Here is a 26,784-nt window from a genome sequence, read left to right on the forward strand (position 1 = left end):
AATCACGCCCCTAGGGACACACACCACCCCTCCCTCTCAAAAAAAGTTAACCCCTTCACTACCAGTGTCATTTTACAGTAACAGTGCATATGTATAGCACTGATTACTGTAGTAATGTCCGCCGGGCACTCGCGATCGTCCGTTACACCGGAAGAAAGGCAGGCGGCTGATGTAAACAAAGCCGCCTGTCATTCTCCCCTATGTAGGACCGTTGATCGCTGTTCTTACACCAGGTGCCATGTCCAATTAGAAGCACGCCCCTAGGACACACTTAACCCCTCCCTCTCCAATACAGTTAACCCCTTCACTGCCAGTGGCATTTTTACAGTAACAGTGCATATGTATAGCACTGATTACTGCAGTAATGTCACTGGTAACCCCAAAAGTGTCAAAAATGTCAGTCAAGGGTCCGATCTGTCCGTCCCAATGTCGCAGTCCCGCAAAAAAAATTGCAGATCGCCGCCATTATGCGTTAAAAAAAAAAACAACAAAAATGACAAAAATCTTTCCCGTAGTTAGTAAACGCAATAACTTTTGCGCAAACCAATCAAAATACGCTTTTTGCGTTTTTTTTTTACCAAACATATGTAGCATAAAACAAATTGGCTGAAAATGTTAAAAAATTTGGATTTTTACTTTTTTTTTTTGGGAATTTCATATAAAAAAATGTGAAAAATATTGTTATTTTTGCAAAATTGACGCTTTTTTTTGTTTATAGCACATGATCAAAAAATCGCACAGGTGATCAAATACCACCAAAAGAAAGCTCTGTTTGTGGGAAAAAAAGGACGTCAAATTCGTTTAGGTACAGCGTCGCACGACCGCGCAATTGTCCGTTAAAGTCATGCAGTGCCGAATCGCAAAATACCCCCTGGTCAGGAAGGGGGTAAAATCTTCCGGGGCTTAAGTGGTTAAGGCCTCTTTCACATGGGCTTCATGATTGGGTACTCCTGTCTGTTTTTCAGGCTACCCTGATATGAAGCTCTATGGGCAGGTGGATGTAAATGGACTTACGTCAGTTTACATCTGCCTTCCTTCGGGTCTGTCCAGGTCCCGAAACAAAAATGGAAAAGGACTGCTTCTTTTTCCACTTTTCCAGACCTAATAGTGACGGATCGGAGGCAGCCTGATGCAAACAGACACACGTTTAACTCATAGAGACATCACAGGTCCACCATAGTGCACTGTTAAATGAGGACACAAACTGAATGGGTACAGAGATCATAACACTGACATTCGTCCCAATCTGCTCATGGATCCCCTGCCAAACAGAGCGAAACACCGATGTGTGAAAGGACCATAACTGGTGTATTTAGCTACGGTATTTGCCTGAAGTTAAGCTTTAAGTAGGTGTCAGTAGATATACTGCAACTTGTCTACTTTAAAACTGAGTGATTAAATTCATTAGCTGATGAGAGATTTAATTACATTTTATGCAGTCACATCATTGAGCTACATAAAAGATTTTTATTGGCTCAGTTAAATTTTCCCTTGGAGTAGCAAATGAGTGCTACATACTGTAGATGGGACAAATGGCTCTCTATGGAATGAGAGCACAAGTAGCATGCACTAATGTTTATTGCTGCCACATACATCTTGTGTAGCCTTCTCCATAAGGAGACACTTGTGCCATCATCTGATGATTATTGGTACTCTAGCAATTGATTAATAGCGGTTTTATTAGTACAATTAGGCTAGTTAAATTTGATGTGCAGCTCTAGCCTAATGATGTGGTTGGCAATGATCTTCCAGTAATAAAAAAATACAATTGCCCCTGTAGCACCTGCTTAAATCTACTAAATTTGATTCAGTTCATTTAAGCTTCACACAACTGCTTCAGAATGTAATTGAAATATGCAGTCAAGCTTTATATAATGGTCTGTTCTGTTGGAAAGGCTGAGCTTGTGTTGTAGTATGCCTTACTGCAGGGGTTGTCATCTTATAAGGTATAGGGGGTCTCTGATGTTCCCAAATGGCCACCTATAATATTTATTATATTTAATACTACAGAAGGCTGCCATAGACAGAATACTTATTAGAGGAAATGGTCAGAGACTGTTCTTCAGGAGTGTTTGGAGACTGAAGTCATATTATTGGAGACAGTAAGATACTAGGGACATGTTACATCAGGGGTGTCAAACTAAATTTCATTGCGGGCCGCATCAGCATTATGGTTGCCCTTTTTTTCCCAGAGAATAGAATACAGGAACTCAACTCAAGCCCCTGCCAAACTGCATTAAACGGTGGGTGTGGCCAAATTGCACAGTGGGAGGATCCTAAAGGGGCAATAAATATCAGGAGTGCATTATGTGAAGAGTTCAATGGTGTCCTGGGCAAAGTTCAAGGGTGCCCTATGCACAGAGTGCAGAGTTCAGGGGTGCATTACTCACAGAGTTCATGTGTGCTCTGTGTACAGAGTGCAGGCTTGAGAAGTGGGCAGGGTTTAGGGGTGCGCTATGCACAGTGTGCAGGGTTCAGTTATATTTCACAGGCCGTCCACATCTCACTTACACCCCTCCCCAGCTATGACCTCTGCAACACTGTTCCCCAGCCCCACCACTGCACACATCTCCTTCCACAGCCTTCATCTCTCCCCTCCCTCCTCAAAAGCTTCCTTGCGTCTCACCTACATGGCTCAGCTCTAGTACCTCCCATCTGTGCACCCAGGCACAGATGGGGATAACAGTGCATCTTACCACGTGATACCCTATCCTTTATTGCACCTGTATCTCCCTTGTCCCTGCCGTGAGTGCAGGGCAGGCAGAGATTTGTGAGAATTTCCTCCACATTCTGGCTGAAAAAAACCCTGGGCAACATGAAATGGCCTGGAGGGCCAGATTCGGCCTGTGTTTGACATTTTTGCGCAGGGCCGTCTTTAATACAGGGCAAAAGGGGCAGCTGCCCCGGGTCCAGTCATTGTTGTGGGGCCCAAAGCAGCTGCCCCTTGAGCCTGCACTGCCTCTAAATAGTTAATAAGTGGTTTGAGGAGGGCCCGAGAAAATATTTGACCAGGGTCCAATCAATAAAAAAGATGGCCCTGCGTGTGCGTTACATGAAACTGCTAAATAATATGTTTTTTTAAGGACCATGTACAAATCGGTGCTGCCACTGATGGCTTCTGGGACCTGAGAGCTGCACGTCAAACACCAAAGGGTTGCCAGTTGGGCTAATAAAAAGCTATGTTTTAGCAAAGACATATGTCAGATGCGCACCTTCTTATCTTGGAGTAGTATCACTTGCTGGGTATCATCACCCCAGGCTGCAGCACCGACCTCTACACCTACTTAGCTTGGTTTTAGAGGTGGAGCGCGTTTTTTGGGATTGCAATGGGTGGCCCTCAGGCTGCAGGTTATGCACCAGGGACCTATTGTATTCCCTTCTACATTGCCGGCCTGCACATAATTAACAAGTGAACCAATTCAGAGAAATGTTTATGATTTCCCAAATACGGACTTCAGAACTGTTCTATGATTGACAACCAAAACCCACTGAATTTTAGGAATGCACAGGATCAAACCACCCCAATTTTCCCAGGCTTTCATAGTAGGATCCCTAAACAGGTCACACAATGTAGTGCTGATACGGTCATTTCCTCTTTAAAGGATAATTCCAGCCTACAAACTTCTCTGTGCTCCCCCCAGAAGTGACCCTTCTTTCCCCCTTAGTGCGTATGTTCTGCTTATATTTAATATTCTCACCATTTTCCAATGCCTTCTGAACAGTCAAGTGATGCACTTGCACCAAGCCTGATCTTCTCAGGTGCCGAAAGGTTCACTGATCAGCAATATTCTGAGCATGAATACACAGTGAATGCAGGATGCCCCCTCGGGGGTGGTGTTATGACACACATTGCCGCCCATGACATTCACAGTAATGTCCTCAGTCTTCTGGGTTTAAGTTGGATTAGACATCTTTAAGACTGGACAGTTTGTGGGGGGCCACAACTCAGGACTGAAACCTGGACTGTTTTTTTTTTAATATTGATGGGGGGAAAATAATATAAAAAATATAGCCTGGAGTCCAGCTTTAAATAGGAGGGTGTATGTGAATCCCACACTTGTAGAAACCTAATGGGGGTGATTTACTAAATGAGTACTGGTAAATTGAATAAGGTGCAACTGAGTTCACTATGGGCAATGATTTGCAATGGAAATTAAAAACAGGATTTTTGCTAGCACTTGTTTGGGTGAACACTCTATTCATTTAGGAGATCCACCCCAATGTGTAGATTTAAAGTGTTACTAAACCCACAACAGTAAAATCAGTCTGTAAATGCAGTAAAGCATGCTTGTTGAATTCACTGATAAACTTAAAGAGGTTGTAAACCTTAAAAATTCAAAAAAGAAAAACCTGAAAGACAAAGGCATAATGAGCTAGTATGCATCACATACTAGCTCACTATGTAATACTTACCTAAAAATGAAGCCCCCGTAGTGCCGCCCGTTCCCCGACATTTTGGCCGTCCTTCTTCCTGGTCCGTGTCCTCCAGCCATCTGATTGGCCGGAGGCGCAATGACATCACTCCCACGCATGCGCGTGGGAGCCGCCGTTCACGGCACAGGGCTCTGAAGGAACGGCACGTTCCTTCAGGGTGCATGCACTGATGACATCATCGGCTGCATGTAAGGTAAATATCTCCTAAACGGTACATGTTTAGGAGATATTTACAGTACCTATAGGTAAGCCTTATTATAGGCTTACCTATAGGCAAAAGTCATGAAGGGGGGTTTACAACCTCTTTAAGGGGTTAACCCTCTGCATTGTGTAAAAAGGCTGTTTGATCCTGCCTTCCCTGATCCTCACCTTCTTCCAGTGTCCCCAATCCATCGCCTATTAGTACAGAGCTCTGCATATGCTCAGTTTGGTGTGTATTGCTAGAGAGCTTTTTTTTTTTGGGAGTGTGCATGTGATCAGCACAGGGCCAACCAGCACTGTCAAGACAGAGGGTCAGGGGTCTTGCACCCTCATAGGACTTTCAAGGGAGAATGAAAACTCCTCCTACAAGCTTTAACCAGACACTGATAGAATTCACAAGACTGCTATATACTGCTGATGAGGAAAGGTATTTATCAGTTTATATTTAACTAAAATAATTGCATTTCCATGTTCTGTGTACTGTGGGAGACCAGATATAGTGAATGCAGGATCACTGAGCCTAAGAGATGCTACTATTGCACCCATTCCAAAGACATATGGAGAAACATTCCAATACTTTTAATTTTGTGGGGACATCTAGTGTTGAATGGGGGCACAACACATTTCTCCTCTACCACAACACTGGCGCTGTAAATGCAACATGCAAACCTTTGGCACAGTAGCAGTGCTTGCTGGATGGCAAAAAAAATGTAGTTGTCACTATTTATTCATTTATTTTCATTTTTTTTCAGCACAGAAACCCTTTAATGCTGATCTTTTATTTCATTAAGGTGTGGGATGAGCGGCTAGCCAAATCTGCGGAGTCCTGGGCCAACCAGTGTAAGTGGGACCATGGGCCAAACCAACTGATGCGTTACATAGGGCAGAATCTGTCCATCCACTCTGGAAGGTAACTCATTCCTCTGTATTTGCTGTATGTATGAATAATTGCTAAAAAGATAATGGTGCCAGCCAGGCAACATGGCAGGAAGCCATTCCCATCATCCACAGCCTTGTATTTGGTTCATTGTGTATATTATGGATCTGATCTGATATGTTCTCTGAATACAGCTAGGCCGAAGATCAATTAATCTAAATGTAACATTGTTTTTTTCTTAATTTGGGTGAGCGGAGCACCACGTCGATGTTGGGAATATATTTATTTATTAAGAAAATCTTCAATTTGCAGCAACCCATTACAGCCAATTGGAATTCATCTTTCTCTGATCTGAGCGCAAATGATGCTCTCTAAAGAGCAAAGAAAACTTTTAAATGCCATATTTTTTTTCATGACAGCTGTTTAATTGAATGTGTCACCTATTTGTTGTTTAACCACTTCTGCACTAGAAGTTTTTACCCCCTTAACGACTAGGCTATTTTTTGCGATACGGCACTGTGTTACTTTAACAATTGCGCGGTCGTGCGACGCTGTACCCAAACAAAATGTATGTCCTTTTTTTCCAACAAACAGAGCTTTCTTTTGGTGGTATTTGATCTCCTCTGCAGTTTTTATTTTTTGCGCTATAAACAAAAAAAGAGCGCCAATTTTGAAAAAAACAATATTTATCACATTCTGCTATAAAACACAGCCAAAAAAAAAAAATGTAAAAAAAAAGAAGACCGGATGAAGATTTTTAATAAACTTTCCAAAACGTCTCCTGTCGTTATTTACATACACTGCCTTTTATGGGGTGAATGGGTAGGGGTACAGTGTACCCTATACCCATTCACATAGGGAGGGGGTCCGGGATCTGGGGGGCCCCCTTGTTAAAGGGGGTTACCAGATTCCGATGAGCCCCCTGCCCGCAGACTCCCACAACCACCGGCCAGGGTTGTGGGGATGAGGCCCTTGTCCTCATCAACATGGGGGCAAGGTGGCAGAGCTCCCCCTGCCCCAAAGCACCAACAACCCCCTCCCCCATGTTGATGGCATGTGGCCTGGTATGGTCCAGGGGGGGGTGGGGCCGCTCGCTCGTCCCCTCCCCCTTCCTGCCCTACCGGGCTGCATGCTCGGATAAGGGTCTGGTATGGATTTTGGGGGGCTACCCTCAAATTCCGTACCAGACCTGAAGGGCCGGGTTTGGAACCCGGGGGGGACCCCAACGCAGTTTTTTTCCCATTTTTTGGCGTGGAGTCCCCCCTCAAGATTCTCACAGTGCAAGTCGCGCCGCAAGTCAGATCATCCTGATCTGACTTGCGGTGCGACCTCCTTTCAAATCAATAGGCTCCCATAGGGAACCATTGATTTTGAATGGAAAAAAAAAACTTATAATGTGGCTGAACGTACGTTCATCGCGTTCGGTCACGTTTGGTCACGTTCGGCCGCGTTTCTGCATTTGAAACGCCGGGAAACACACGTTCGAACGCAAATAATTGCGTTCCAAAAAACGTCCCTGAACTCAACTGCCTGCAAATGACTGTAAACGACCCTGTGTACATGGACAGATAAGATAAAATGTAGATGGGTTCAGGGGCTTCTGAAAAAAACGCCCACCTGCTCCTAAACGGCCATTTACAACGTCCCGTGTACATGGAGCCTTATACAGTGATCAGTGCTAAAAAAAATGCACTGTCACTGCACTAATGACACTGGCATCGAAGGGGTTAACATCAGGGGCGATCAAAGGGTTTAGTGTGTCCCTAGGGGGTGCTTGCTAACTGTGGTGGGGTTGCTCTGACTGGGGGAAGACAGATATCTATGTTCCTGCTTAGCAGAAACACACAATCTCATTCTTCCTCCCTGTCGGAATGGCGATCTTGATCACCATTCTGCCTCTCCCAGGAATGATCGCAGGTGGCGGGCAGACATTTGGTCTGCAGGACCCGTTGACTGACATCCCCGCTAGCCAGTCACGGCGCAAAGGCGCCTTCGGCGGTGCAATTGCGTCTTCTAGTTGCTATTGAAGGAAACGACATACAGGTACGTCATTCCACACAATAGAGCCACACTGCTGCAGTATATACACATCGGGCGATCGGCAAGTGCTTAAGGTTTTACACGGTCTCTACTGAACCAGAAGAATAGTATTGTTTTGGCCTAATGGGCATAATCTAAATGGGGCTGGTCAACACCTGTATCTCCAAAGAGTGACTTCACTGGGTTACAAAATATAGATAAGGAAATGTCAGGAATACCACCTGGGAAATGCAAATAACTCGTTGCAAAAAGAGGAAGGCTCTCTGGGTAATATCATTAGTGCCTGTTAGGCCTTTAAAGTGTACTGCCAAATCTTTTTGTTTAATTTTGGATTGAGTAGGGCCGGGTTAAGAGGAAGTAAGAAGTGATCTCTCTTTCTCTTCCTTCTCCTCCTACTATTACTACTACTACTGCTGCTGCTACTACTACATCTGGTGCTATTCCTTCTACTACTGCAACCACTGCTACTGCTGCTGCTGCTACAACTACTACTACTACTACTGATGCTACTACTATATCAAGTGCTATTCCTTCTACTACTGCTACCACTGCTACTGCTGCTGCTGCTACTACTACTTCTACTGCTGCTACTACTATATCTAGTGCTATTCCTTCTACTACTGCTACCACTGCTGCTGCTGCTGCTACTACTAGTACTACTGCTGCTATTACTACATCTAGTGCTATTCCTTCTACTGCTACCACTGCTGCTGCTACTACTGCTACTCAAAAATTTTGGAACTCCCAACACTTTCTGCAACAGTGGTCACCAGGATAAATATAGAGGGTGAATCACCACCTCAGGAACACAGACAGCAATAAAATCCTGACAGAGGTTCTAGCCAGTGGCTGCCCGTCCATTGAGGGCGCAGGGGCGCCACCCCCCTATCCATGCCCCCTATTCTACATGCAGGGCACCGGATGCATGGATTCCAATGGGGGATTTTTTTTTTTTGAAGCATGTGATAAGAGCCAGAGTCTCTAATAGGCTTCAAAAAAGGGTGGGCTCAGGGCACAGAGCACTGCGCCCTGAGCCCACCCAGTTGTATGACAATAGCGAATGAATATTTGCTATTATCACACTGATTTGCCTCCCAGCCGATCAGGAAGCCGGTCGTGAGACCCCTTTCCTGATTGGCTGAAAAGAGACGTGATTTTACTGGCCATTGGCCAGGAAGAGGGAGGAGACGTACAGCCAGAGGAGACTCAGGATGGTGGCTATCCGGCTAGGCAGCCGGCCGTCCGTCCCGGGAGGGGGTGGTAGATTTGATTGCCGTGGGGGGGATGGTTTTGCCGCCACTGGTCCTAACCCTTCCAAACTCCATCCAAAATAAGTAAAAATTTGTTTAGAAAATTTTGATTGCATTTGGCTTTCTTCTCTTATTTGAAGAGGAAGCACATTCTCCACCGGCTGTGTCATGAACCTGGTCTGGAGCCTCAGATCCCTCACCCCATGCCTATCTTTATGAAACATCTGCCCATTGCAGTTCAGTTGACGAGGGCAGTGTCATTTGGTAAAGAAACTCAGGGTCACGTTACAGAAGGTTTCCATATACGTAGGTGAAAAACATGCAAAAGATAACTGTTGACTTCTCTCATAAACAACATAAAAAAATATGTGACTCTATCCCAGCAAATCCTAAAAGAGGAAGTATCCTGACAACCCATCTGTCTACAGGAGAAAGGCAATCCATAATTCCTGGTTATTGTAAGCATCTATCTAAGAGCTGATAAGGTTCCCATGAGACTGCCAACTGACACCTTTGTGTGCCCAACCTAGCCAGGACAGAGTTGTCATTCATGGGTTCGTACTATTGTAACGTGTCTCGTACACAGCTTTGCATGCCTCTATAGCTAGAACATTATTTTATTATGGTTTTACTTTTTAACTTTTAGTTCACTCTATTGTAAGGCATCTCATGGGCATTCAGCTAAACAACTTTACACCTCTATAACCAACGCATAGCTTAGATTTTTTTTCATTTTTATTTATTTTGTTTTTATTATTTGGAGCATAATTTATTTTAAGGTGTCTGAGGTCCGGTTCACACTTATGCGATGCGGGGACAGGCTGCGGACACGCACCCCCGGCAGTTCACACTGCCATATGCGATACGCTGGGGGTGTCAATGTAATCTTAACGACACCCCCAGTTTGATCGCATATCGCAGTGCGATCGTGCAGTTCGCACAGGATCGGATCGCACAAGTGTGAACCGCTGTGCGATCCGATCCTGATGCGGCTTCCAAAAAGGGTCCTGTGCGTGTTTGCTGCAGCTGTGGTGCAAATTTAGCCATACAAAGTGTATCGCATGTAATTTAGCCGATCGCATGTAATGAAAGAGCAGTGCGCTCCGACATTACATGCGAACCCCGCACTCGCATAAGTGTGAACCGGGGCTTAAGGACATTCATCTAGACCAGCCTTTCTCAACCAGGGTGCCCAGACATCCTGGGGTGCCTTGAGGTTTCTTCAGGGGTGCTTTGAAAAAATGCCTAAAAATTGATCAAAAATTGTATAAAAGCCAACAGGTGGATAAAGCCTGCCTTTTAGTTACACAAAGAGATGGGATTTCATTATGCACCTTTATGACTTTCTAGACACTGGCATCCTAACAACCAATGACGTCATCAGCTAAAGTGATTGCAAAGTCTCATTTTTAGAATGCATTAAGATAAAAAAAAAACTTCTGACTTTACAACCCCTTTAATAAGGAGGATGTATGTTGCCTCCACAGCATCCTTCTTTGATCCTCCTGGGTGCCTTTCCTCAGCCAAGGGGTGACATTAGCTGACTGATGGAGAGAAATTGAGGGAGAAACATTGGAATACTAGTCAGTAACAGTATGCAAAAGTGTACTTGTTTTGGAAGAATAAATCACCTCTAACATTAGTAGTTCTATGTGTGGATGTTGCTGCATTATAAAAAGGTATTAGATAGTTTTTTACCTTTTAGAATAGCCTTGAGACTGTCCATAATTATAAAGGATGCCTTGACTAAAAGAAGGTTGAGAAACACCGATCTAGACAACTTCATATATCTCTATAGCTGGAACATAGTTTTATTTTAATTTTTATTCTTTTATTTATTTTTAGTTCACGCTGTGGTATGGGGTTTCACAAACATTCATCTAAACAACTTCTCTATAGCCAGATCTCATTTTATACGTCTTAGGGTGTTGAAGGGCCAAATCACTATTTTTGCTAGTGACCATTGTCACAGGATTGAAAGCGACAGAAAGTCTCAAATTTTGTTGCCACCAGAACAGGAATAGTGGAATCTTCCCATGCAGACACTTGTCCTGGTGACACCTGTCTAAGAAGGGAATTCCCTTAACTTTGGAGACCTTCCTTCTCACTTTCTGTTGTGTCCACGGGACAGGAAGGAATGGCAAGTCTTCCCTGTGAAACAAAGATGGCAAAAAAAATTGACTGTATTTCTTTTTTTCATTTTGGATGGAGTAATGAAACCCAAATACGTTTTGGTTTGAGATATAATTTAGGAAGTCTTGCCTCCCAAACTTCCCCATTGATTTATTTATGTAATGGTAGGTATGGATGAGCTTGGGTTTGGTATGAAATTGGATTTCTGGAACCGAATCCCGGAAGGAAGCTGTCACACCCAACTGCCACCTACATGTACACAAAGTGCCAGAGATGCTCATGACATCATTGATCTTATACTGTGTGAGCAACACAGTGGCTAAGTGCTTAGCACTTTCTCTTAGCAGCTCCTAGCAGCACTAGCAGCAACCACAACAATGAGACCTCCATTGAGTGTCTCATTGTGCCTGCGCATGGGTTTCCTCCCACACGCCAAAGACATGCTGGTAGGTTAATTGGCTCTAGACTAAATTGGCCCTAATATATGTAAGAATGTGAGTTAGGGACCTTAGATTGTAAGCTCCTTGAGTGTAGATACTGATGTGAATGTACAATAAATATGTAAAGTGCTGCGTACATTGACTGCGCTGTATAAGTACCTACAATAAATAAATAAATATGGGTACATGGCCATGCTGGTCAATGTCACTGACTGTCACACAGCAAAATCTTGTTTGATGGAGCAGGTGACCTGTTACTCTTCTGTAGTTAATACTTACATGCCTTTTGCCTCCCTCAGCCTTTGACTAGACAGAATAAGGAGAAGCAGAGGTCTGATCAGCTCAATTTCTTTGTCACCCTACTTTCTCTCCCGTCAATTGCAAGAGACAGATACTAGGCCAATTTCACAGCATTACACTGCCTGAATTTAAAAATGCATTTAAAGATGTATTAATGAATACAAAACTATATAAGGGGGGTTCAGGTTTAAGGGTTGGAACCATAGGCTGCTTTAAAAACCATGCATTGGGCCTGATGAAGAAACTAAAATCAGAGGTGTTCCTGTTGAATTCCATTGTTTTCATGGTAGGTTTCCAAAATCAAAGACAGCCCAGTAGTTATCAGATCATTGATAGCCTTGAGCAAAGTTGACCAAAAAAAAAAAAAAAAGCTGTTGCTTGGATGTATGTCTGCCAGACCCGTGAATGGCTCAATACCTGTTTTGGATCACTAATAGCCTCATAGCTTCTCAGCAGTTCTGTTAGCAGGTATAGGTTGCTAGCATAGAGACACATTGAGCTAGGGGGAGGGGGGGGGGGGGAGGGGTATGTCAATAGATCTTACATTTTCTAGCCAAAAATTAGAGGACGTTCCCCTAAAAGAGGCAGCGGGTTTCGAGATAAGGAAAGTGTCTCCAGTTTTCCAGCTGTGATCAGCCTGTTCTCTTCACTAGAGTAAATAGACCAGTGCAAACACTGATATCTCCACACTAACAGATGTGAAAGCTATGTATCTAGACCTGACAATGGCGGTGAGCACTTTTTTTGGTCACTCAGAGTCTCCTTGTTCAACTTTGGTGACATACTACAGAAAATACTTTTGCAGTTTTCAGTGATTTGGCTATTCAATATCATATCCATAAATAGTTGTAAATCACAATTTAGGCAACTAACGAAAATTAATGTGATATTTAAATTAAAGGTATTGTATGGTCAGTTCACAGTTTCTTATCTGTCTTTTATACAATCTGATCAGTAATCAAGAAAAGTCAATTGAGGCCTTCCTGATGTTATTGGCCTGTATATGGTTTGAACCCTGTCTTCTCACCCACTTGCTATCTGCTCAAATTGAGCATGACAGACAACCCAAATGCACAGTACCTGTTGTTGGCTGTGGATGTGGTCCCCGCTAAAAAGCTTAGTGAGCTTACCAAACAAACAAATGATCCATATTTAGTCTTGTGTTTATTGTGTTAAAATTGTCCCACATCACGTTAAGTCCAAGTTGGGTGGGTGGCCTTGGTGGCATTCCAACTCAAATTTTTGGAGTTGTAAAATTGTGCTAAATTTGGGTTAAAGCCATGAGTGATGGCGCACCAATGTATTCCCCCTGTCATGAGAGTCTGCATTGATCATGGCAGCCCAGTTGCTGAGGGCTATTGGTTCATTTAGTGTCACGACTCTGGATGGAGGCCAAAGTGCAGAGAGGGCTACCCTTGCAGCTCAGTGTGAGTCACCCCTGGGAGTGGTACAGGAGGGGAAGCGTCCCAAGAAGCACAGGTCGCCTGTGGTGAACACCAGATGATTCCCAGGAACTCCGGGTATAGCAGGCAACTATGAGCAGTAGTAAAAGCCGGGCCGAGGGTCATGCACAGGTGATCAGTCCGAGAGCAAGACAAGTGGCAGCACAGGGACAAGCCGGGGTCATACACAGGAGAACAGGCAGGCAGAAGCAGAGTCCTTTAGGCAAGCCCGGGTCCTACACAGGAAATCAGAGCAGGTTGGTAGCAGGAGCAAAGTCCGTAAGGCAAGCCGACAGTCAAACACCAGGAGAGAGATCAGACAGGCCAGAAGCAAGCCGGGTCACAACAGGAAGTCCAAGGAAGTAAACAAGGTTCAGGTCACAGGAAACTGAGGATAATCCAGCAATTTGATGGGGCCAGAGGTGGGTTTATATAGGCCAGCAAATGAGCTCAATTGGCGCCGATGCGCATGCGCGCACGCGCGTGCTCACTTCCGCGCACAGGCATTCGCCTGTAGCGTCCATGACTAGTACTGGTATTCACGCCAGTACTTCTACGGCTATGTCCCTGACATTTAGAGTGGCAGAAGTGGGACAGGCATTTGGAACTGTGCCCTACAACAGCGATAATGCACACTGCAGAGGTGGCAGTGTCCACATCCTTTGGTGCCATGGAGCAATCTCAGACCTTAGCCTATTAGAAGAAGAGCACCCATTTCTGAAAACTGCCAATGAAATTAGTATCCATGAGAGCCTATGTGGAAAGAGGGGGGAAAGCACCATACCACCCAATGCCTCTCTTACAGTGAGCTGTTCCTGTACCTAATTATTGTCCCTGTGAGTACTAGTCTATTTTAAAGGTCTGTAAATGAAACCAGTCTGTGTGTATTACATGGAGATATTATTGATGCATGCTGATGATCTATCATGCTCACGGAAACTTTGTTTTTGCAGGTATAGGTCAATTGTGGATCTAGTCAAGTCTTGGTACGACGAGAGACAACATTACTCTTTTCCTTATCCTCGGGAGTGTAACCCCAGCTGTCCCAACAAATGTAGCGGCTCCGTGTGCAGCCATTACACACAGGTATGGCCTCAATCCAATCACAGCTCCCCAAGACATGATACAACATATACAGTATCCTCCTGGTCAGGAATGTCAGGCTTATAATTCCTAATCTGTAGACTTGTTGAGATCACCGACTCAGAAAGTTATGAAATCTTAGCTTTAAGGGCCATCTAACTAGCTTTTTTGAATAAATAGTTTATCAATGGCAGATTATATAGTTTGCAACTGCAGGTTACCTCATTAGGGAAATATGCTATATTAAAGCAGAATATGCTACTTCCCGGTCAGCAAGAAGAAGGAGAGGAGAGCATGTGCGCTTGCCTCCCTCTCCAATACCCAGCGGCACCTGCCATGCCAGTCCCAGGTGTGCCAGTGGGTGTGTGGCACCCAGGATGTGAGCAGAGAAGTTGGGGGACTTCACTGAGGGAGGGGTGAGAAGGAATCGGATGGCTGCATAGCTGTTGGATTACTTTCATTTGACATCTGGCAGTCAGCTTGTCAGATTTCCCCCCCCCCCCCCTCCTTCACCCGCTGTCAATGTTGTACAACGTCTGGACCTGGTAGTAAAATAGTTGGTACATGATATTTGTTTAATACATATCTTGAGTTCACCTTTAAGGTATATCTATAACCCAACCCTTTTTTTTTAGTTTTGGCACTGAAATGACAATAACTCTGTGCCTATTTTTCATATGTAAATCATATTTATATAAGTGTAGCACATACCCCTAGAGGGGCTGCATGAAATACACAGGTTGCAATGCATACTAGCACATTATGTCTTTACCTTGCAGGTCCAGAAAAAAAAAAAAAACAACCAGCGGTTTACAGCTGCTTTAAGATTGGGAACTAATCTGGTTCCTGATTGTCGGTGGGCGCTGGAGCTCTAAGTGACAGCCGAGATTCAGAGCCAACAGCCATGCAAAGTGTTAACAAGGTGGCTCTCAAAGTGAAGACAATTTTTAAACAAACCCTTGGCATGGGCATCATGCTTGGTAGCATTAATATATAGATTTAGTCTGAAATGGGGTTAAGAGCCTTTTTACAAATATTTAAAGGAACACGCATTGCAAAGTTCTCTTGACTGTCTAACCACCCCCCTTTACGATGAAACTTACCTTGGCCTAGCCACCCAATTCTTTGCTCTCTTGAAACCCGTGGGAATATCTGGCGCTTCGACATATGGAGGAATATGTGACCTCCTCCTCTTCCTCAAAGGATGCAACCCTATGGCCTGAACAGCCAATCACCAGGCCCCAACACTTTCATGAGAGGGAGCCATCCCTCGACCCTGTGTGGGTGTCATTTTTGAATAAATAGTTCATCAATGGCAGATGATATACTTTGTAACTGCAGGTTACCTCATTAGGGAAATATGCTATATTAAAGCAGAATATGCCACTTTCGGGTCAGCAAGAAGAAGGAGAGGAGAGGGGATGCATGTGCGCTTGGCTCCCTCTCCAATACCCAGCAAAGTTCTCTTGACTGTCTAACCACCCCCCTTTACGATGAAACTTACCTTGGCCTAGCCACCCAATTCTTTGCTCTCTTGGAACCCGTGGGAATATCTGGCGCTTCCACATATGGAGGAATATGTGACCTCCTCCTCTTCCTCAAAGAATGCAACCCTATGGCCTGAACAGCCAATCACCAGGCCCCAACACTGGGGAGCCATCCCTTGACCCTGTGTGGGTGTCATTTTTGAATAAATAGTTCATCAATGGCAGATGACATCCCTCGACCCTGTGTAAACTCCGACACCATCCATTATGGAGCTTCAAGAAGGTTTGGACTCTGATGATGGAATGAGCAACGTAAGAGCAAGAGATGGCTGAGCATCACTGGGCAAAGTGAAAAATACCACTGCTTGCAATCATGCTTATCCCCGGCTTCAATACATTTAAATACAGATCCGCACGCCTGTTCCAAGTCACAAAGTATTTTCAGGTAGACAAATGGCAGACCCTATGTTTCTCCTAGAAAAGGTTTACTTTACACCAACCACAAGGTAGGAGTTTGGCCACCAAAGACCCCATATTGATATGAGTGATCAGATGATGAATGTTACAGCCTCTGTGACTTTTTTCGAGTGGCAGTAATATATTGCCATCTCTGTGGGGTTATTCTTGGAGTTCTGCTTTATTGCCGCTGAATAAATGTGTTTGCACTGAAGCATTTACAATAGTTTAGAAATCAGACTGAGCCTCCTACTCCTATGCCTTATTCCTAAAATTCTTGAAACATTTATAGCTGAGTCTTTCTAGTAAGGTCTTGAGAACCCCATTCGCTCACACCCCCTCCTCTGGCACCTTCGTGTACATCTGCAGGCAGTTAAAAATGTTTCCATAAACGGTTCTCCTGCACCTGATCGTACAGCCAGATATTTATTTTTTAAGGAAGAAAGTCTTCCTCTCACATTTCAGTTTTACCATCAGCAGAAGCGTGCAAGGTGACAGCTGGTTGTTCGTATTCCTTATAAAACATGAAACTCAAGGTCGCCTTCTTTTTTAATGGTGGTTGGCCTCGGGTTCCATGGCATCCCCTACTTCTATTAAAGTAGTTTACAGATGTTGGTGGAAAGGAGAGGTTGAAAACACATTTGGTTCCCCGATGATAAACTTTGCTTAATTTTTTTTCCTGACGTGGCAGGACACGTAGGCAGTTTAAATGCCATCTAAGGTTCAACCCGATTCCTATACATTCTAAAATTCTGTGGATCCAGAGGAAGGCTAAATAAGCCCAGTGCATCAGCAAATGTTAATGCACTATATACAAAGTTCAGTAGTTAGTTACCAAGGTTGGAAAAGACAGCTGTGTATATTGGTTAAACTATTCTTTGTCTGGATGATCCACAATAAGGAAGTTAACATCACACATAGAAATCTGAATTCAGTTACATAGATTCAAGGTTGAAACAAAGACAGCAAGTTATACCTACCCATATATGTTCTAAGGTTTTGTTGATCTAGAACATATAAAAATGAAAACCGTAGGTTGAAAAAACCTTTAGAATGAAGTTGCTTATATAGTGGAGCCAGAAGAAAAAAGGCACTATGTCCCTAATTCACGCAACCAACATTTTGTTGATCCAGGAAATGAAAATTAGAAAAGAAAAAGAGAAAAGAAAAACCTATCAGGAGGCATTTACGGATATACTATCCCCTTGTCCATTCTGGATGATGTGACAATATGTTTCTAAAGGCCCCCCAATACCTTCCTTACTCACAATACAATACCAGTGATCTCCAACTACTCCTGCTTTTGCCGATGCTGGGTAAAAAAAAACGTGTTTCTGGATATGGGGGAACATGTGACCACCTCCTATTTACAGTGCTATGATTTTGCACTGAATCAATACACCCCATCACTGTCACTTAGTTTAGAGGGTGATGTCACTGCTCCCCCTAGCCTCTGACACAGGTGAATCCTCAGTGCCAGATGCAGCGGAGGCCAGAGCTGTAAGGTGAGGTATGGTGAGTATAACTAGGGCAGGGGACCCTTTCAAAAAACATTTGCTCTGCATGGGTAAGGTTGTGGGTGGGTTCAGCGTGGTGCGGCGGCATTAATTCACACACAGTCCAGGTGCAATCAGTAGAACTTGTATTGTAGCAAAGGCAGAACTTGCACTGCAGAAGAGACAGATCTTGCCTCATAGAAAAGGCAGAACTGGTATTGTAGTCAAAGCAAACAGTTCACAACAAACCTGGTGAGAGAGCATCTAATCAGGAGCACTTATGAATACCAATAGTGTGTAGCGGAGCAGGTATCAGCCGAACTAACAACATCTGTCTGGAGGGGCAGAATGTCGCCTGGCCATCTTGTACAATTGCGAGCCCTACGCTTTACCTTCTTGTCTGAAACCTCTCCCTGACCGAGGGTAAACCTGTCCCTACACTACCCACACATGAATACACACAAAAACCTGTGGAGTAGGGGCTTTAAAAGAATCTGTATGCCGAGCTGGATACAGAGCAGAAGAAAGGAAAACACTGTCTCCAGGAAACTCCAGAGAAACCAAATTTTTCTGCTGACTTTCGCCCAAAGCTGGGATTTCGCTCCAGTCGGGCGCCACCTATATTGGAGAAAGCAGACTGCACCTGCCTGCCCAAGGTGACAGTGTTTCTTTAAAGTCCATTACATACCATTGGACACCATTAACAACCAACAACAACAATCCAATTTCTAATTCCTTATTTACTCCAAAGCACTTTGCCAATGTCATAAACAACAACTCACCCTAGCTCAACCGCACTGTGAGAAGATAAAGAGATAAGTGTCGGTGCTCAGGCTGAACGTCCAAACCAAATGTTATATGAACAAAGCCGGCACACTTTGCCAATGTGGCAAAATCTGGCCAAAATATCCATATTTTGTTTTAATTTCGGGGAAATGAGAACTCTCAGTTTTGCTCATCCCTAGTTATCTAAATGTCATCCTTTACCTTTCCATATCCTACTGCCAGAGGCAGATACTCCTGCGATCATGTTATCTTACATCATCAATCAACAAGCCCAATTGGTGGTAAGGTATCCAGCTGTTCCAGTAGACCCATCTGTCTTCTCATTTTCAGAGCAGGCTCATTTTTCAGCAATCGTTGCTTCAAGCCTTAAATGGAATCTTAAAACATTTACCCTGGCAGCAGAAGATCAATCATCTTTTAGGAAAGAGGGTGGAAAAATAGGGGGTGAAAAAAGAAAATGTTATGTTTGAGCTGTTTTTCCAACCTTTCCGAGGCAGAGATATTGTAACATTGAAAGGTTTAAAATAAGCGATTACAGCATCGTATTTGGCAAGAGCCGGGAGTTTGAACTCAGCAAGTGCCATCACTGACGCACGAGTCCCGGGCATGGATTCCACTAAGGGCTTTCATTTAGGCATATCTATTGCCTTGTTTGTGTTGGCCATAGACCTTAATAGAGCCGCAGCTTCTCCCGAGGTTCAGACTTTGATTAACGTTATCCTGTTTCCCTCTGTCATTTGTCCTAAAATTTCTGCATCTACCATGACAGAATACAAGAGTGCAATTAGTCTCTGTGGCCTGTTTAACTTTGGTGAAGCTCAGATTTTGTTTAATTTGGACTTTATGGATGAAACAAGTCCAAAACCAAATACCACCCCACAAGGCCAAGTCCAAGTACCACCCTTAACAAAAAAAAAACAGAGAGATACATATCTGCTGACTGAAAGGCTGAGACAAAAATGAAGCAACACCTTTTCTGTAATATGACTTGTACCTAAAGTGACGTAGGAGGAGTAGTTAGCTATTGCTAAAGAAATTGACTTTTCCGGCACAGTAATCGACACTAATGTCATAAAAATTGATATTGTTTATTGATAATTCATTAAAAAAGTTTATAATTGTATATACATCACAAAATTACATATAGTTACAATAAGACTAAAACAGACCATAGCATCACAATTGTAATAATGTGGATATCCCTCAATCACCACTAAGTTAAGTTAATCCTATGAGAACCTTATACTTAGATATGATCATCATGTACACGGGTATAAATCCGGTGTTGAGGGAGCCACTGTGGAATATTTATCCTCTACATGTTTCGCGTTCAGATGTAACGCTTCTTCAGGAGAGTGTAATAAATTGAGAAAATATACAAGATCAACATGGTGTATGAATATTAAAAAAGAATAGCGCGCAAATGCAAAAGAAATTACTACCAAATCTGAAGAGAGTCCATAAATAAAAATGGGGGTTTGGTCCCACCATATGGCCATATCGTGCTCAAGCCCACTACTGCGTCAAAGTACCCCATTATCAGTGGGTCCTACACTATCCATGAAAAAGAGATGAATCCAGCCCTTCTAACCCTTGGAGACAACACTCCTTGCTGGGAAAAATGTGCAAATGCACTACAGGGGACTCCTCCTATATCCATTTGATGGTGGACACTGATTGAGTACAGGTGTATGTGGGGGGTGGGGAGGGCTGCTCAACCTCGATAGTGTATGAATATCAATGACAACAGGTCACAATGTAGACCCAAATCAAACGATTTGTATTGCAGTACTGGATAGGCGGGCACCCAAGGCTAGGATATATTCCTTGATGAAGGACGTGTTCAGTTAGAAAGTAATCAACTTAGGCCAGCAGTTTTTTATTTTTAGATTCCGATAACTTGAAGCACTAGATGGTGATAATTTGTCCCGGTCTGTCCAGTGTCAAGTATAATTATTCCCTTGGCCCACAGACTGTAGGACGGGTGTTCAAGTGATTGGTAATCATACAAATTTGTATCTTAGTATAGCTATTATAATTCCACAGGAATGTCCACGGTATAGAAAACCGCACCTTGTGTGCAGTATGTATGTAATCTAGCCAGGTCCCGTAAGGCAGAGGGTTGGTGGTGTCCCTGTTGTCAGTCCTCCTACGTCAAATATAGAGGATGTGGCACATTTATCAAGAGTGTCCACAAGGGCCATCTTGTGGTGACACTGTATCACTTTATTTGTACCTAAAGTGTATCTATCTACCAGTCCTTAGATGAAGGGACTTCAGTTGTTTTCTTTTTTTGAGCTTTTTTCGCTTTGAAGAAAGAATATATGTACAAGTCCACTATACTGTACATTTTCATATTAATGAGTTGGTCCTTCTCACTTTCAGATGGTGTGGGCATCATCAAATAAATTAGGCTGTGCCCTCAACACATGTCACAACATCAACGTATGGGGAAGTACGTGGAGACAAGCTGTCCTTTTGGTGTGTAATTATTCCATCAAGTAAGTTAGAAAATATCTTTCGTGTGTCTTTCTTTTACTACACAACAAACCATAATGCACAAATCTGAATTCTGCTTGTAGCAGGGCTGTTTCCGCATTCACAGGGTGTCATTTAGGGAATTCGGCCAACCAAAACAGATATCTGAAATTTTCAGTTCATGTTGATTAATTTTGTTCGGCTCCTAAATTCTTTTACCTTTGCGGGTGCTAGGATGTGGATGTAAATATATTGTTTTACAAAGAAGTCTTAACAGTAACCTTTATCAAGGCAAATGTACTGGATTGTAATCCATATACAGTATTCTTAAATAAAAACCTTTCCTGAAAGAAATATGGGGCTACTATTACTTACCTCCTGGTTGCCTGGCCATTGCTGACCTCTTAGTCATGGCAGCCTCATAGAATGGTTTTCTTTAAAGGGTTAAGCCAGCCATACATGGATCCATATTTGGCCAGTTCATCAGGAACCAGACAAATTTTGATCCACCAGGCAGGCTGACTGTACCCAAGTAGACCGATTAGACTACTTGGTCACAACCAGCCTGTTCGATTTTTTTTTACATGTGATTAGTGTCCGCTATAGCTGCTACTAGTATTCATTGTGTTCTCCCGGCCAGGAGAGCTCCCCATTTCACCCTTGGTGGAAAGAAAGAAAATTGAATCCTCTATGAACGGCCTTAGTTCACCTTTAATGACATTTTCCAAAAACACCCCTATGCAATACAGCAGGTGTTTTTAACCTGTGGCCTAAGGACCAGATACAGCCCCTTGCTACCTTTTATCCAGTTCTTTGAGGCATTATTCCTTCCAATGATTTTAGGCACTATTCCTCCCACGGAAACCAACAATGAGGGACTATTTCTTCCACAGAGACCAATAATAGAGCACTATTCTTCCCACTTACACCAACAGTGGAGCACTATTTCTTCCACTGATACCAATGATAGAGCACTATTCCTCCCACTTATACCAACAATGGGGCACTATTTCTTCCACTGATACCAATGATAGAGCACTATTCCTCCCACTTATACCAACAATGGAGCACTATTTCTTCCACTGATACCAATGATAGAGAACTATTCCTCCCACTTACACCAACAATGGGGCACTATTTCTTCCACTGATACCAATGATAGAGCACTATTCCTCCCACTTATACCAACAATGGGGCACTATTTCTTGCACTGATACCAATGATGGAGAACTATTCCTCCCACTTACACCAACAATGGGGCACTATTTCTTCCACTGATACCAATGATAGAGCACTATTCCTCCCACTTACACCAACAGTGGGGTCCTATTTCTTCCACTGACACCAATAATGGGATACCATTCCTCCTACTAATAGGGGCACTACTCGTCCTCCCACTAGCCACCAACCCTGAGGCCATATTTATTCTCACTGATGCTGGGCCTGGGACATTTTCTACCCCGGCCAGCAACAGGCCAGCCTGCCTATAGTCTGAAGGACAGTAAACTGACCCTTTGTTTAAAAAGTTTGTAGAACCCTGCAATACAGCTTCCTCTGTACAATAACATGCAGAGCACATTTTTGTTTTAAAGAATGCTTTTTATATAAGCCGCTTATTCAATTACCCTCCCCTGTCTGACCAAGAGGAGGACGTACTGAGTGTTGTATGTGTGGTCTCAGCAACTCGTGAATGAAGATTCAACTTAATTCCCTACCCACGTCTGCACGGTTCACTCTCTTTCAACCTCGCAGAACTTTGATCTGCGATAGAGAGTGGACTGCGCATCCATGGGGAGGGAACAAAACTGGACAGAGTGGGGGGAGCAATAAAATAAGCTGCTTAAAAAGTAAGCATTATTTTACAAAACGGAGGACTGCGTATCAATTTACTGAGAAAGCTGTAATGAGTCATGGTGTTTTGGGCAAATGCCATTAAAGGTGAACAATCCTTTTAAAGAGTCATTGTCCTTTCAATGTCTCCTAAAAATACTTGTGATATACTTACCACTATAGACTTTGTTGAAGATAAGGACCACTTCCCAGAGTCCTTAATGCGTGAAAGTATTGATCTATATCCAGCGCTTCAACGAAGCTCCTGCACAGTCACAACAATCATGCTCAAATCAAGAGGAAGTGTATGCGTTCCTGATTGGAGCACAATAGGGGGCATGTCGGAGGGATGGAAATAGACTGCTGCTTTCACACAAGGAGTAGCGGCTCCTCATCTCCAGTGCGCAGCACAGGAGCAATATTATGCAAAAAATAAAAGAGAGACCATAAGATAACTATTATTTTGCCCCAGCTTTAGCCTGTGAATGCTAAAACTACAGTTAATCTTTGACACATATTTAAAACATTCTTTTTTTAAATATAGCAAAAGAAGTTTGAATATAAAGAATATTGTACTGACTTGTCTTATGTAATATATGTGATGATGTAGTACATCCCTTGGTCTGTGTTGGCTGGTAGTAGATATTGAGCTTTGGATCATAGTTACCGGCTTTGCTTGCTGTTAGATAAAATATTGGATATGAAGGAACATTACATCTGTATAATTGTTTCTTTGTCTTTAATATACATGTCCACCCCTGGTAACAAGCAAAATCTGAACATTACCCAGTGGGCACTGTGAACTCTGGAAAGAAAGTGAAAGAAAAGACCTAGACCAGGCTTCCATTGTACCCTAAGGCAGGGTTCAAAATATCAAGTCCTGGGCTACCAGCCAGGCCTTAAGAGTTACACACCACCAGTCTCCCCAACCAACCCACTGACCATCAATGTATCATGAGTTGCAGATAAAGCCATTTTTAGCAGGGGTTCCCTGAGACTGGAAAGATATTTCAAGCGTTTCTGTGAGTTGGGAAAGGCTGACCCAGAAGATAAAATAAATAATAAAGTTGGTGATTTCACTGCCCTGACTTACTACATCACATTTGTAAGAAAGGAGGAATGACACTTTAAGGATGTTCTTGTTTGGTGACTAGAGGAAGGAATGTCACACTGTAAATATGGGAAATGTGCTATTAAATGCTGCTTGTTCAAACTGGTCACAAGCACATTGTTTAGTCACTACCAGCAGTCAGAACCTCAGAGTCTGCAACAGGCACTGCCTACCACATCCCGCCTGTGTACATGGCCATCTATCTTCTACAATGTAGTCTAGACTGCATTATATCGCTGGGGCGGGTTTATTGGCTAGTTTATGGCAAGGGTCAGCCAACGGCCAAGGTTACGCCATTCAATAAATATCTCTGTGAACTTTCTCTACAGTTTACCACTTGTGTCTTTCATGATGTATTAGTTTTGGATATTGTAGGGAAGAGTTGACATTTCTGTTAGCTTATTTCTGTCTGTGACACCATTGCAAAGATCTTCCCTCAATTGCTGTTCCTGTGACACCTGTACAAGGATTAGGGGTTGGGTATACCCAGGACAGGAACACGCAGGGAGCAAATGGGGACACCTATTCCAGTGACTATTCCATTTTAATCACCAATGTCACCAAGACAAAGGGAAATCCAAAATTGTATAATTGGAACTAGAATTGGGGACAGCTCTCGAAGATGGGATAGCCCTTATTTTGGAGAGGTTTCCCCTCACTTCCCATTTTTTTGTCTCCAGGGCAGGAAGTAAAGGGAAATTTTTCCAATTTTCCCAATGGGGACATGGCATTTAATTCAACTTGACTTTGTTCAAAACTAAAAAAAAGCTTTGCCCTAGATACACCAGATGTTTCTAATATGCAGGTTATTCCTCTTTATGTTACTATTCATATCCTTTTTTTCTAGGGGTAACTGGATAGGAGAAGCCCCTTACAAGCTGGGAAGACCATGTTCGGCGTGTCCGCCCAGTTATGGAGGTGTCTGCAGCAATAACATGTGTTTCTCCGGAGTAAAAAACAACAAGCTCAGCTGGTTTTAAGTGAATGAACGTCCACTTCATATTTTTTTTTCCCAAAAACCACAACGTTGAATGTCTCATATGTGTTTAGTGCAAGGTAGGTAGGTTGGAGTTCCAAGCCTACTTACAATTGACATACAGGGGCCGGTAATGCTACCAGAGTGCAATGGAAGATGTCAAAGAGGGCAGGTCTTGTCCTCTTGTCAAAATCTGCTGCTCAGCCAATCAATGACAAGACTACTTCATTGTAATTGGCTCAGGAATTTTGGCATATATACTCTTGACTCTGTCACAAAACACATCTACTTGGCGGCTCGGCCAATTGCTTTTGGGTTGCAGCTTCAATGCTATTGGACAGAACTGCAAAAGAAGGGTGCTATCTCATATATTTAAATGACACAATCTGTGGCTGAATGAGTTAACCTGCCAGAAAGACACTCCAGAGTAGTAAAGTTCCTTTAATATTGTAGAATATTTATGATCTAAAGGTAACCCAACACGTTTTAGGGATCTGCTTCTGCTTCCTCAGGGCTAACGGTAAACATCACTTTTTTCTTACTTCCAGTAACCAATCAGTTTGCTCTTTTCATGAAAAGCAGATGTTGATTGGTCACTATGGTCTAAGAGTTTCTTTCAGGCCTGAGCATTCACAAATGGGGTCTTTGGACAAGTTCATTGGACAAATGGCACACACACTCATGCAGGCTGGTCAACTTTTTTCTGTATTTTCTATAATAGATGAATTCCTATGATCGTCAGCTCCATCTAGTGCCCAAAAAGCAGTTTATTTTCTCATTCAGGTATTTCAGAAAACTGTACTGTATTTTGGCCATTGGATGGAGCTGGAAAACTTGTCCAACTGGTCCAGGTTTGTGTGACATTCATCTAGCTCCATGTGTTTTGCGTGATACATTTTGCTATAGAAATTCAATATTTTTGTGGTAGTGACATGTGCAAATGCTTTAGGTATGTCCTGTCCAGTGGTGGAACTGTTGAGGCACGACTCCAGCCAATTTTTTGTTGTTTTGGACAGAGTGAGTAAGGGTCAGGACCTCTGTTGGATTTTTATTGTTGTTTCTGTGTATTCACTAAGACAGGAAATGAGCAAAAGTTCTCCAAAGGAAGGTGCAGACATTTATATACTTGGGCAGAAGGAGAACCTCTTTTAGGTTGTCTGTGTTATTGGAGTTGTCATCCCTTTCTGTGTCGTCACCAGGACAGGAAATGAGGTGAAATCTCATAACAGGGGCAAAGAAGGCAATAAAAATTATTTTCCAAGCTAACCAAATAAAAATGTGTTGGGTGATGTTGAGGTACACTATATTACTAAAAGTATTAGGACACCTGCATTTACACACACATGAACTTTAATGGCATCCCAGTCTTCGTCTGTAGGGTTCAATATTGAGTTGGCCCACCCTTTGCAGCAATAACAGCTTCATCTTTTCTGGGAAGGCTGTCCACAAGGTTTAGGAGTGTGTCTATGGAAATGTTTGACCATTCTTCCAGAAGGGCATTTGGGAGGTCAGTCACTGATGTGTTTGAGAAGGCCTGGCTCGAAGTCTGCGCTCTAGTTCATCCCAAAGGTGTTCTATCGTTTTGAGGTCAGGACTCCACCCCAAACTCGCTCATCCATGTCTTTATGGACCTTGCTTTGTGCACGGATCCAAATCATTCGGTCAAGGTGGGATTATGGTGTGGGACTGTATTTCAGAGGTTGGGCTTGGCCCCTTAGCTCCAGTGAAGGGAATTCTTAAGGCATCAGCATACCAAGACGTATTCATGCTCCCAACTTTATGGGAACAGTTTGGGGATGGCCTGTTCCTGTTCCAACATGACTGTGCACCATTACACAAAGCAAGGTCCATAAAGACATGGATGAGCGAGTTTGGGGTGGAGGAACTTGACTGGCCTGACCTCAACCCCGTAGAACACCTTTGGGATGAATACGAGCGGAGACTTCAAGCCAGACCTTCTCAAA

General features: G+C 43.3%; 1 protein-coding gene across 1 annotated transcript in view; it reads left to right on the forward strand.

The window, feature by feature from the left end:
* R3HDML (R3H domain containing like) overlaps positions 1-24,982 on the forward strand; it is a 38,468-nt gene extending 13,486 nt beyond the window's left edge. Inside the window, exons 3-6 of the mRNA XM_082272002.1 lie at positions 5,427-5,545; positions 14,071-14,203; positions 20,811-20,926; positions 24,692-24,982. Of these exons, the coding sequence (XP_082128128.1) occupies positions 5,427-5,545; positions 14,071-14,203; positions 20,811-20,926; positions 24,692-24,824 (501 nt within the window). The 3' untranslated portion in view covers positions 24,825-24,982. The remainder of the gene's footprint in view (positions 1-5,426; positions 5,546-14,070; positions 14,204-20,810; positions 20,927-24,691) is intronic.
* Positions 24,983-26,784: the final 1,802 nt, after the last annotated feature.

The sequence above is a fragment of the Pelophylax lessonae genome, assembly GCF_965119305.1.
Source record: "Pelophylax lessonae genome assembly, chromosome: 11".
Classification (NCBI taxonomy): domain Eukaryota; kingdom Metazoa; phylum Chordata; class Amphibia; order Anura; family Ranidae; genus Pelophylax; species Pelophylax lessonae.